The 13,121-nt window shown below is 35.2% G+C and overlaps 1 protein-coding gene across 1 annotated transcript; it reads right to left on the reverse strand.

The window, feature by feature from the left end:
* Window positions 1-4,300: 4,300 nt before the first annotated feature.
* Window positions 4,301-9,654, reverse strand: LOC142182318 (uncharacterized). The gene is made up of 12 exons (XM_075256558.1): window positions 9,242-9,654; window positions 8,855-8,942; window positions 7,167-7,973; window positions 6,603-6,902; window positions 6,423-6,453; window positions 6,194-6,325; window positions 5,943-6,005; window positions 5,753-5,851; window positions 5,431-5,653; window positions 5,219-5,339; window positions 4,852-5,129; window positions 4,301-4,511 (listed from the first exon to the last, which is right to left on the reverse strand). The coding sequence occupies exons 1-12, from the start codon at window positions 9,652-9,654 to the stop codon at window positions 4,301-4,303; spliced, it is 2,766 nt and encodes a 921-aa protein (XP_075112659.1).
* Between the last annotated feature and the right edge of the window lie 3,467 nt (window positions 9,655-13,121).

Below are 13,121 nucleotides of genomic sequence, written 5' to 3' on the forward strand. Positions count from 1 at the left end.
AATTCTGCTGCAACATAGTGGAGAATGGGCTGGTAACAATAATTTCATAAATTTTCATGTTGATGCAATTCTAATAAAGACCTATTGGAAATTTGAACAACTTCTTAGAGAAATTGCAAAGCAACTGCAAAAGGACAGTAAAACAATAGTTATTCAGTATGCTATTGCTCAAGGATATCCACCAATTATAATTTGCAGCGATATGAGTGTTAGTGTTTATATGGAATTGAAAAAATCAAGTGCAGGGATGACAACACTTCCTCTATGTGTGTCGTTTGCTAAAAACACTATAGCTGCAAGCACCTCCAGTTTCGATGTTGCTCCAATTTCACCAGAAATTGCACAATTTGAAAGCACTGATATGATTACTACGTTTGATGTGCAAGAAGGAGATGACGCCATTTTAGAATTTGATGATACAAACATCATAACTGATCAATTTCATCAAAATGTTGAAAAAGGACAAATTTACGAAGACAAGAACCTGCTGGCTCTCGTTATGAAACAGTATGCTGTTAGAGAAAAATGTCAATATCGGGTTCATAAATCATGCCCAAGAAGGTTCGTCTGCATGTTTTCAAGTAAAAAAACTATGTGATACCTATATAGTATATAAGTATGCTAAATCAGTATACTATGAGAGTATGGAATTGTATTGGTTTGTCTGTGTTTTTTATCAGTGATACTGGTATAGTATATAAGTATGCTATATCAGTATACTATGCGAGTATATAACTGTACTGGTTTGTCTTTGTTATTATCAGTAAAACATAATACCAATATAGTATATATGTATGCTAAATCAGTATACTATGTGAGTATAGAATTGTGCTGCTTTATCTATATTTTTTATCAGCAAAATATGATACTGATACAGTATATAAGTATACCAACAGAGTATACCATGTGAGTATATAATTGTACGGATTTTTGTGTGTGTTTTTTATCAATAAAACATGATACATAACTGTATTTGTATTATAAACAGGTATATCCTTGAATGCATGGATGAAAGATGCACTTGGAGACTTAAAGCATCAAGCCTGCGAGCATCAAATCTTTTCAAAGTGACAGATCTCAATTCTGTCCACAGTTGTTTAACTGATAAGAGATTTTGTTCACAAAAGCAAGTTGTCTCAGCTTTTGTTACAGCTGTGGTACAAGATAAACTTGTTGACCCGAAAATCATATATACACCAACAGATATCCAGAGAGACATCCAAAAAGCATATGGTATGGACTTAAGCTACATGCAAGCATGGAGATCAAAAGAAAAAAACAATACAATTATTGAGATGATCACCAAGTGAGTCATACAAGAAAATGCCAACATATCTTTATATGTTAGAGTACGCTAACCCAGGATCAGTGACCCGACTACACACTGAAGGAGATGGGAGCTTCTTGTATGCATTCATAACTATATATGCATCAATTAGAGGATGGGTCTATTGTAGGCCAACAGTTGTAGTTGATGGAAGTTTTTTAAAGTCAACATATAGAGGGACCATACTCACGGCTTCCACTCAAGACGCAGAGGGTAAGAATACAATCCAATTATATTCAGTTAAAGAAACAAAAAATATTTTCAAATATTTATGATACAAGTATACCAACAGAGTATATAGTTGTTTTGCTACACACTTGCACGTACCTATAACTATACTACTATATGAAATACTAAATTAATATTTTGTGTACAATCCAATTACATTCAGTTAAAGAAACAAAAAAAATATATTCAAATATTATATGATACCAGTATGGTATACAAGTATACCAACAGAGTATATAGTTATTTTGCTACACACCTGCACCTACCTATGACTATACTACTATATGAAATGCTAAATTAATATAGTGTGTTGTAATTGATATTTTGTTCTTTGGGTTTACAGGACAAATTCTACCCCTCGCATATGCAATTGTTGATTCGGAAAATGATGCATCGTGGGAATGGTTCTTCGTGCAGTTGAGAGAAACCTATGGACAAAGAGAGGGAATGTGCATTGTATTAGACAGGCATGATGCTATATGGAAAGCAACTTCAATTGTCTATCCAGAAGTCCCTCATTGTGCATGTATGTTCCATCTGTGGAACAACATAAAGACAAACTTCAGGAAGAGCCAAAAACAAATCGAAGAAGTATATTTTGGTTTAGCAAGAGCATACACTGTTGAAGAATTCAACAGGCATATGGAAGAGTTAGAAGCTATTGATAGTAGAGTCAAAACATACCTGATGGATATTGGATATGATAAATGGTCCCGGGCGCATTCCAAGGCAAATAGAACCATGACCATGACATCGAATATTACGGAATCAGTAAATGCAGCAAACAAGCACGCAAGAGACCTCCCAGTTGTGAATTTGCTTGACTTTATGACAACATTGATTCAAAAATGGAATTACACCAATCAGAAGGATGCAGTGGAATCATTTATGAAGATTGGTGCAAAGTATGAAAAAATATTGGCAGATAATACTATCTTATCACAGACGATGACAGTATGCATTTTCAAAATCATAAAAACACTGCATGTACTGTATTTTTATTTTTTTTACCTTAGTGATTTCACTAAACAACTGAATATTGTTATTTAAAAAATATTATTACTTCATATAGCTAATGACTTTTCTTAATTAAAATTATACTATGTGTTGCCATCAACTGAATTCTTACATTTAGTAATTGATGGCCAAATAAGAAATGTGGTGCGCCTACATGAAAGAAACTGCATTTGTGGGAGGTTTCAGCTAGACGATATTCCATGTCTACATGCAATGGCAGTTATACAAAAATTCCATATGGATTCATACAAGTATTGCTCGGATTACTACAGCATAGACTACTTGCTGAAAACATATGAGATACCAGTAAATCCATTACCTGATGAAACAACGTGGCAAATTCCAGAAAATGTCTCTTCACAGGTGGTACTGCCACCAAAAGGAAAAATCAAACCAGGAAGACCTAAAAAGAAGAGAGGCATAGGAGGCTGGGAAGGAAATACAGTTACATGTGCACTATGCGGGAGAAAAGGACACAACCGGAGAACATGCCGAAATATTCCAAAGAGAGATTGATATAATGCTTCAATGTTTTTATACAACTCATATATTGTAGAATCATAGCATTTGAATAGCAAAAAATAAAATGCATTTCTTGCACTGGACATATATTTGGTATGATGATTCTTTGCGAAATTACTTTTTGGCAACAAATTTATATAGCTACTTGTATTTTCAATAAGAATCTGTTTATTTTCTATTTTAGTATATAAAAGTGGGATGCATTTACATCTAGTTGTTGTAGGAAAAAAGATGCTAAAATATATCTGTGATACCCAAGTGGTATATCTGTATACCTTATTGGTATATCTGTATACCTTATTAGTATCAAAATATGTGCAGAAATAGAAGTGGTGCACGCTTTGCAGCTCATGTCTGTATTGAACTATAACAAATTGGAAGCCATTTATATGCAGTTATTTGTGCATCATCAGGTACATTAATACAAGGTGATACCCAATGTTATATTTGTATACCTCGCTGGTATATAGTGGTATTGCACTAATATGGCTAAAACAAAATATGCGCAGAAATATAAATGGTGCACCAGATACAACGTGATACCTAAAATGCGCACACTTTGCAACTCATGTCAGTACTTACATCTAGTTGCTGCAGGAAAAAAGATGAGTCAAATACAACGTGATACCCAAATGGTATATCATTATACCTGATTGGTATATAGTTCTACTACACTAATACACCATCTATGCTAAAACTACAGATGAACATTAAAGCTTAGACCATCATCACATTCGAAAGCAGATCATTTAACTTCTGTCACAACTACTTTGTATGTTGCTGGAAGTGTTCACTTCATCTGCCCCTAATTTTCACTTGTTGAATCCATTAAACCTTACCATCTGGCAAAGAATGGACCTCGACATCCTAATAAACCAACAACTTTATGGAAGAAGACTAAGAAAAGCCTAATAACAAGCTGAAATTAGAAACAAAATCAGCAAATTTTCAGCATCAAGAGACATAACTATACTGATAACCCCCATGTACTTGAAGAAATCTATTACCACATATTTTGAACCAGAATAATTAAATATGACAAAAGAAACATTAGCAGCTGGAAATATTTTATAAAGGCACAAGTTTCCTACAGTCTTGAATCAACAGAAGGTCATTTACTACTAATAATACCATACTTCACCAAAACTATTAAAATCCTGCAAAGTTTTCATGATACAATTAACTAAAACCAAAAAGAGACCTATACTACTTCTTGCGTTTCTTTCCACGAGTCTTTTTAGGTGCTACTGGAGCCTCAGATTCACTTGATTCGCCATGCAATTGCTTGTTCCTCCCATAGTGCCACAACAGTATACCAAACCTAGCTCGAAAACCATCCACATCAAAATTGGCAACAGAGATTGGAAGATCTTCAATAATATACTCTGCAAAGCAAGCAACATATACTCCACATTCTCTGAAATAAAACAAATGAATAGAATATAAAAATCAATTAGAAGTGAAAATGTTAATATGAATGAGGAAAACAAAGCAAAAAAAAGTAACTATTCTTACGAATTTTGCTGTGTTGGCAGATTTGTAATCAGTTCAATATCAAAAGGATCAGTCAACTTCTTTCTCATGTGCAGACCATTTTCTACTACAATGTCGCTTCTTTGGTTATAAATTCAATACTAACTAGAAATAGGGGGATCAACATAGCATAAACCTTTGCCACTTTCTGAATAGCTTTTTTGTGCTTTCGACTACGTAGCGAGTCATATACATAAAAACATCTCTTGTGGAATGACACACACCCCAATATCCAATGCCAAATTTCTGCCAAATTAATTGGAAAAATGACATGATCAACCTGGTGCCATGGAGTGTTGCAATGCATCCTAAATCCTTTCATGTACTCCATGATATCGTCTGATCTATCAATCAAATGATCTTGTTTCCCACCTTTTACAAATTCTGTGAAAACCCTTTGAATGATATTATTAAAAAGAGTATATGTAGTTGTGACTTTGATTGGCATATTAATTCCATATTTCGCTTTCTTCCTAAGATAGTAGAATATAATATTCAAGTGCTGCAAAAAAAGAGAGGAAGAAAACACGACTACCACTAACAATATGAATGAACTACTACAACAACAAAAATAAAAAGCAGTACACATACCGAAATAGAGAGCGACCTGCCAGAATAGTTTAAGGTATGGAAAAACGTCTTATCATCAATCTGTTCAACTTCAAAGTCAAAACAAGGCTCTAGCTTTTGATCACCGGGTAAATACACTTCCCTATTTAGTATAAAAAAAGATATGGATAAGAAATATAACAACAAACATTAAGAAAAAATGAAAACAAAAGTACATGGAAACGAATACGCACTCTCCCAATTGCATATTTGCTTCAACAAAGTTTGAGAATGCAGTCGTAAGCTTAAAATCAACCGTCTCTGAAATGTCATTTACAAATGAAAATCTTCCTTTGATAACCTTCGAGGATCCCCCAACTGCACTAACACCAGTTTGCCAGTCATTCCTATACGATGACTGTTTTACAGCTGCGGGGCGCCTTTTCCGTGTTAAAACTGCAGGAGTAGTTTCAACATCTGTTTGTATTTGAACAATATTTTTTGATACCGACTGATCAGGTTTAGACTTATTTACATCACGAGTTGTCAAATCATTTCCAGATTAATTTACATTACGTCTCCCTCTTTGTGTAATGGCAACAATTAGATCAAGTTGAGAATCAGTATATTCAAAATCAGAATCCAAGTGAAGATCACCCCCGTGTCGACATGGAGCTTAAATTAGAAAATGCTAGTGAATAAATAAATATACTAAGTTAAGAAATTTAGAAAAAAAGAATGAAAAGTTATATATAGAAGACATTACCAGAAAGCAAATTCACATTACTTCCACCAACATCCACTTGGCCAACACCATCAACCCGACATGCTAAACACATAAAACCATTATCAGTATCACTACTTAAATAAAAAATAAAAAACTATCAAGAACCTATCATTTACATACTAACTACAGAATTAGTAACATCAACATCGTACCCTGTGGAGCAGTATTAGACTCAATAACAACATATGCTCGTATCTATGCAGGGATTCCTGATGGCAGCGGAGCAGGACCCGACTTTTTAACATCATGAGAAGACTGCTTATATGTTTCTTGTTGTGTAATAGCGGTGATTTGATCAATTGCAGATGCAGATAGTTCAAAGTTAGAATCCAAGCCAAAATCATGCTCATTTACGAAGGGGGCTGAAAAAAGTTTTTTAAAAAAAGGTTAGTCAATGTATAAATACATAGAGTTAAATAAATAAAAAAATAATCAAAAATTACATATACAACATTTTACCAGAACACAAATCATCATCTTGTTGCTTGTGCTAAAAATGAGAAACTACCAATTTTAGTCTTATGTATATTACAAGAATACTATGTACACTATAAGTAAAGAATGGAATAGTATCCTATAAGAATGTATTGCATCTTTGAACAATATACTATAGCATTATATTATATAAAAGATGAATACCGCTGAATTTCCCTCTGGTTTCACTGACTGCCTACCAATAGCTGCAAGCACCTCCTCAAACTTGTTCTCTACAAAAAGCTTCAAAGCTTGTAACTCCTTCATTACTACAATATTGGTAGGTTGGGAATCACCTCCAGTACTTTCAGGCATACTTTGTGTCTTTGGTAATTGAGTGCCAAAAACCTGAAAGCTATCGGGTTGGCTGGGTTGGCTGTCAGTGCACTCAACTTCAATTTCAAAGCTTAGACCACGCACATCAAATTGTTTCTTCTCATCATCAGTTGGGGTGATGTTCTTTAGCTGCAATTATTAAGCACACTAGTTAGAAATAGAAATGCTAATAAAGTATGAAAGAAAAAAGATCCATATTACCATATGATACCAATATAGTATACATGTATACCAACAGAGTATATCACTGAACTGGGATATAGTATACACGATACCAATATAGTATACATGTATACCAATAGAGTATATCACTAAACTGGGATATTGCTACAACTGTGACTAAACTAGTGTACCAAAACATTAAGAGAGGCAATAAAACTATGAGAAAATTACCTGCTTGCGTTGCAAGCTACACATTTGCAAAGCAACTCGCTCATTCGGGATTTGACCCATGACTGCCCATTTCAAAATTCGTGGAAGTTTGTTGTTTCCAAGATGATCAGCAAAGTGACCATCCAAACTTGGGCAGCATTCATACAACCAAGTCTGTAAAGCCAACGGGAAGCCACCAAGTCTATAAAAAGAAGGCTTATCTTGAAACTTGTTGGAACACGAGTCAATTGTAGCTTTATAAACATCTATACCCCAGGGATAATTATTAAAATCACCAGACTCAACCAAGTCAATGTAAGACCGTGAAATAGCCTTTGTTTTGAGTTGAGAAAATAAGAAGCTATTGACAAAATACAGAACTGTTATCTTCAACGCATCATCATCTCTTTCCCATTTCTTCTTCTTAAAACAGTCTGCTAGTTGGGCAAATGTCACAGATGCAGTCCCAAAATATTTTGAAATCAACCTATTCTCTGCTATACTCTCTATACTTGTACCACCCTTACATTTCAACCCAGTAACAAGTGCAAATTCACCCAATCCAAACTCCAACCTAGAATCATTCACTACAAACCGCATCTCATTTTTAACCTCATGATGTACTTCTCTCATAAGCAAATGGTGCATAACACGAATCTGCACAATCACTGGTGGCAGATCCAAAAAATAGCCAAAGAATGTTTTCTTAAACAGTCGAAGTTGCCGCTTTAATAAATTTGCTTTCAATTGATGAATAACATGGCAATTGGTATCCCAATCAACCTTTGGTTTATAATCTAAGTCAATAGGCACAAGGAAATCCCAACACTGCAAAACATGTTCATATAAAATAATTTCAGAAATAGAATTCACTTAAAATGCAACTAAACCAACTAAAAATATCACAACTACCATACAATACCAACACGACATATAATTATACCAACAGTGTATACAATTATATTGACTAATTTCCGGCAACTACAAAGGACTATACTACTATTACATAACAAATAGGAATAAAGAGAAAAAGCAAAAAGGAATGCAGCTATAAAGTATTTTCAAGATACTGTACGATACTAGTATTATTAAAGGAAAAACAAATAGCGAAGCAGCTAAAAAAAGATCCAGAAGCATATGATAGTATATAGCTATACTAACAGGGTAAATAGTTGTACGGGGTTGTTCCAACAACTGTCTATAACTATAAAAACTATCACATAACACACATACACTATGTCTATAGGCACAAAACTTCTATGGGAAACATCATGCGTGCCATTGCCACTGCAGCAAAACACCAGTTACGCAACAATCGGATAAAGAACATAAATGCAATTTTTTAGAAGAACTATGTCAAATAGCATTGCCTCCCCCTTCCAGACTCAAGTACTATGTCAATCATGTAACTGAGTACCTGACGTCTTTTTTGTATACTACTTAGCACCAATTCAACAAATCATTTTCATTAGAAAATAAGTCAATTATGTCCTAACTTATTACTTAAGGTTAAGGGATTCTTCAGATGTTTCAAAAGGGACAATGGGTGTTATTCAGAAAACGCCCCATACATGATCACTCTACCCCGATGCCTGCCTATAATCAATGCCAGTGGTGGTCACCAGCTAAGGTCGTGGGGCTTCTGCACATTGACCCCATCCACACCATGCCACATATAAAGAAAAGCTCATTCTGCACATATAACTTACACGGTCCCATTCTTTCCATACTTGCTTCTCCCCACCACTATCAACTGGCCTAAATACTAGATCACGTACAAAATCATCTAATGCAAAGCTGAAAATCAGAAATCACATAGAGAAGCTCTGGCTTCAATAAATTTGATTGACAACAACAGCTACTGATTGACAGCACTAGTGAATCAACGACCATTTTTTAAAACCTCAAGCAGAACATTAAATTTAATCTATCTATTTAATTCAAAAAATTAACACAACTGGCTATAACTATAATATAATACAAAAGCATAATAAGAAATCAAAAATAACAATGTACTATACATTAAAAATTGCAAAGATCATAATTGTAAGAAAATTACTTTCTTGGGTGCGACACCAATTTTTCTCTTCTTTAACTAAGAATCATCGCTACAATCAACATCTACTGGTTGAGTCTCTATTTCAGGCACGGATTCACGTCGGCTTCCCCCTAACTCAGAATCCTCAACAACTTTACATTTTCCCTTATCAGTCACAGGAACATCTCCTATGACTGGTTCGGAATTTGTGTCGGGTAATGACAGGTAGGGAGTTTTATCGACTGATGCGGCATTAATATTTTTGCCTATTCCACCCTCTAATTCTACATTTTCAGTTGTGTTTTCAACATGACTACTGCTAGGGTTACGACTAAGTGGAGACTGAGAATCAGAAAATAAGGAAAAACTAGGCCCAGACATGGCTGAGACAACGGATTCAGCAGCTACTTCTTTTGAAGAATGATATTGTCCAAAGCGCCACCATCTACGCGCACAACTCTTCCGACCCATAGAGAAAACAACAACCCATAGACATTGATTCACAAAAGTACAAAGAAAAACATAAAAATCCTATGATTTTTAAAACCCACTTTCACTAAAATGTACTTTCAGAAGCAAAAAATTCACCCAAAATTAGGTACTAGACGAAGAGATAGAACGGAATCGGAAGAAAACAATTACAACTCGAATGTGTTTCACTTTTGCGTTCTCATCGGTTGGCTATGGAGTTATGGAAAGTGTACTCTATTAACTGATAGAGAAAGAAGGAAAACGTGGGAATAATGGGCAGAATGGGCTGGATCGAAGATAAGGGAGAGATGGGTAGATTGGGTCGGGGCCGGGTAAATAGATTGGGCCGACTGAGTAGGCAGGGTAAATATTTTGGGGATGGGTATTAAAAGGTAAATATTTTGGGCCTAATAGGTATAAAGTGAGATTTTCTCTATTAGTTAATCGGGTAATGTTCCGTTACTCAGTAATTAACTAATTACCCGTATAATTTAAAAATTACCCCAAGTTACTTAAAATTCTATTTATTTTTAAAATACTTCATATGTACTTTATATATATTATATTACTGTGGTCATATGGTACCTTGCATGGTGCTAGTTCATAATTATCGGGTATTATCGCTCGACCCGTATTTTATTCCACACTAGCCACTTTCAACGAAACTCATTTTCTTTAATCCGTGTACGCACTTATCCTTCATAACACTTATTTATTGCTTGTTATAAATAGAGTAAGTACGTTAACATCAAGATGATCTCATCCCCGAATCTTCGTCGGTTAACTGAAAATGAAATTTAACGTACGAAAACACGAGACGTAACAGATCCCTTCTTAAATCCTAATGCCGACTTCTTCCCAGTCATTTCTCTAATAAATAAATACTTTAAGTTGTTCCCAATCTCATTAAAATACCTCTATAAATAAACTTTTCACTTACCTCATCTTTTTCCCTTTATCTTTTTAACCATACCCTATGCCTCTCCATCCTTGTTCCATAATATAGCCACCAATCTACCGCCACAATACCACAATATTTTCACTATTATTTCTAACATCCACTAAGCAGAAAAGAAAAAATGAAATCTGTGATTGTTTTTTCCAGATATGGGCTTAGAGAGTGAAAATCTTGACCATTTAGTGAGGAAATTTGCAGAGATCAAAAAGTATTTTGCAGAAGAATGTGATATGGTCTTTGTTCCAATAGATAGGTCTGCCGGGGTGGTTGGTTTGGTTCCAGAGATATTTCGAAATAAATTGGGACACTTAGTCCCAACGTTGGAAGCCTAAGTTGGAAGAGTTGACTGGATATTGACTTATGTGTAAACGACTCTAGAATGGAGTTTTTATGGTTCTGATAGCTCCGTATGGTGATTTTGTACTTAGAAGTGTGTCCGAATATGAATTCGGAGGTTTGTGGATGGTTTTGGTTTGAATTGGCGAAAGTTGGAAAGTTGAAGGTTTGGAGAGTTGAGAAATTTGACCGAGAGTTGTCTTTGTTGATACCGGGCTCGAATTTTTTTCCGGAAGTTGGAATAGGTCCATTGTATTATTTATGACTTGTGTGCAAAATTTAAGGTCAATCGGAGTTGATTTGATAGGTTTTGACATCGATTGTAGAAGTTGGAAATCCATTAATTCAATTAGGCTTGAATTGGGGGTGCGATTCGTATTTTTGATGTTATTTGATGTGTTTTGAGGCCTCGACTAAGTTTGTGCAATATTTTAGTATGGGTTGGTATGATTGCTGGTGTGTTCAGTTATGGTGCCACCACACCTGCGTCTGTTTGGTCGTAGGTGCGGAGCCGCGGAAGCGGCTGGCAATGCGCAGATGCAGAGGTGAGTTGGGGACTATAGGATCACATATGCGACAGGGGTTCTGTAAAAGCAGAGCCACTTCTGCTGGGAGGAGACCGCATAAGCGGAATTGAGCAAGAGGTGAGCAGGTCAGGTGTTTCCGCAGAAGCGGAATTTTGTGCTAAGAAGTGCATCCGCAGGTACGGGATTGGGACCACAGATGCGGTTGGTCGACCTTTAAGTGACTTCCACATATGCGAATTTTTGAGCGCAGAAGCAGAAGTGCTGAGCAGTGATTTAAAATCGAAGGTTTGAGTTCTTCTCTCAATTTTTGGACTTTGGGAGCCGTTGATACCCAATTTTTCCCAGAATATTTTCAGAACTATGTCTCGGCGTCAATTAGTATTTTTCATACAATTTTTGCATTTTTAAAATGTTTTAATTAATTTCTCCCAGCATCTTATTTATAAAACAATCATTGATTACATCATAAATATTTTTATAATAGTTTTTATGGCTTAATTTTATCATTTGAATTTGTACTAAGTTTCAATTGTTGCACAAATAGCCACATTTGTATTTTTAGGATGCAATTGTAATTACTTTGCAATTATAGCCTATGCATGCATTATTATATTATTTAACCGAAAAATTAGTCGTTTATATTTTTAAAATATTAAGTAATTATTTTAAAATATTTTCATACATGAAAATTATTTTTAGAATTTATTAACTATTTTTAAAATTATTTTAGCAATTAAATACGTATTTAACAAATAGCCCCTTTCATTTGGACCTAGCCTATTAAATCAGCCCAATTCACCCCCCCCCCAAGCCCAATTCAATTAAACCGGGCCCAAAAACTACCCAGCCCAAACCTAGAGACATCTACCCGACCCAAAACCCCATCAGATCGTGGTCGTTGATCCTTTAGATCAACGACCCCAGTTAACACTTTCATTTTTTATTCCTAATAACCCCTAACCCTAAATCATTTGCCTACACCCGCTGCCCTTGAAACCCTCCCCTCTCTAATTCTCTCTAAAACCAAGCTTAACCCTATCTGCCACCACCCAAAACCAGCCCTAATCCCTGTGATTCCTACTCAATCTATGGCTTCCCATGGATATACGAGGCCTCTACTTGTCTCCTATCTTCCCTGGTTGCTCGATTGTGTGATTTTGTGGAAGGACCTCGAAGAGATCTAGTCCAGATCTCGTTTAAGACTTTTCAAGAGTCTGTCCATGGTCTGTGAGTGATTTCTACCAAAGTTTCACGGTTTAAATCCTTGATCAAAGGCCAGATTCTCTTTACCCTTTATCTTTTCTTAAAAAACATAGCATTTGGACTTGAATCCGTCCAAATCCTTGTAGATATGGAGCGATTTAAGTTCATCAGTGCTTTTTCTTTAAGGCTCCTTCATTTCTTTACTGATTAATTGATTTCTGAACATTTTTGTTATATTAGCATTTGTTTTCTTGTTGTTTGTTGTCAAACCTCTGGTATCTGAAGTATTTTCAAACTTCCATGGCTATTTTTTTGGGTTCTTTTACTCCTTTACTACTAACCGATTTTTAAGCACTACGCTACTTTAGATTTCGATTTCTACGATTTTTGTTTTTCGAATCTCTGTGTGTTGACATGCTTTCAAGTTTTCCATAGCTGTTTCC

Source organism: Nicotiana tabacum, chromosome 6 (assembly GCF_000715075.1).
Source record: "Nicotiana tabacum cultivar K326 chromosome 6, ASM71507v2, whole genome shotgun sequence".
Taxonomy (NCBI): Eukaryota; Viridiplantae; Streptophyta; class Magnoliopsida; order Solanales; family Solanaceae; genus Nicotiana; species Nicotiana tabacum.

Coding starts and splice junctions, on each gene's coding strand:
- LOC142182318 (XM_075256558.1), bottom strand. CDS start 9,654: ATGGGTCGGAAGAGTTGTGCGCGTAGATGGTGGCGCTTTGGACAATAT. Junction 6,903..7,166: donor GTAGCTTGCAACGCAAGCAG/GTAATTTTCTCA, acceptor TAATAATTGCAG/CTAAAGAACATCACCCCAAC. Junction 6,326..6,422: donor AGATGATGATTTGTGTTCTG/GTAAAATGTTGT, acceptor AACTTTTTTCAG/CCCCCTTCGTAAATGAGCAT.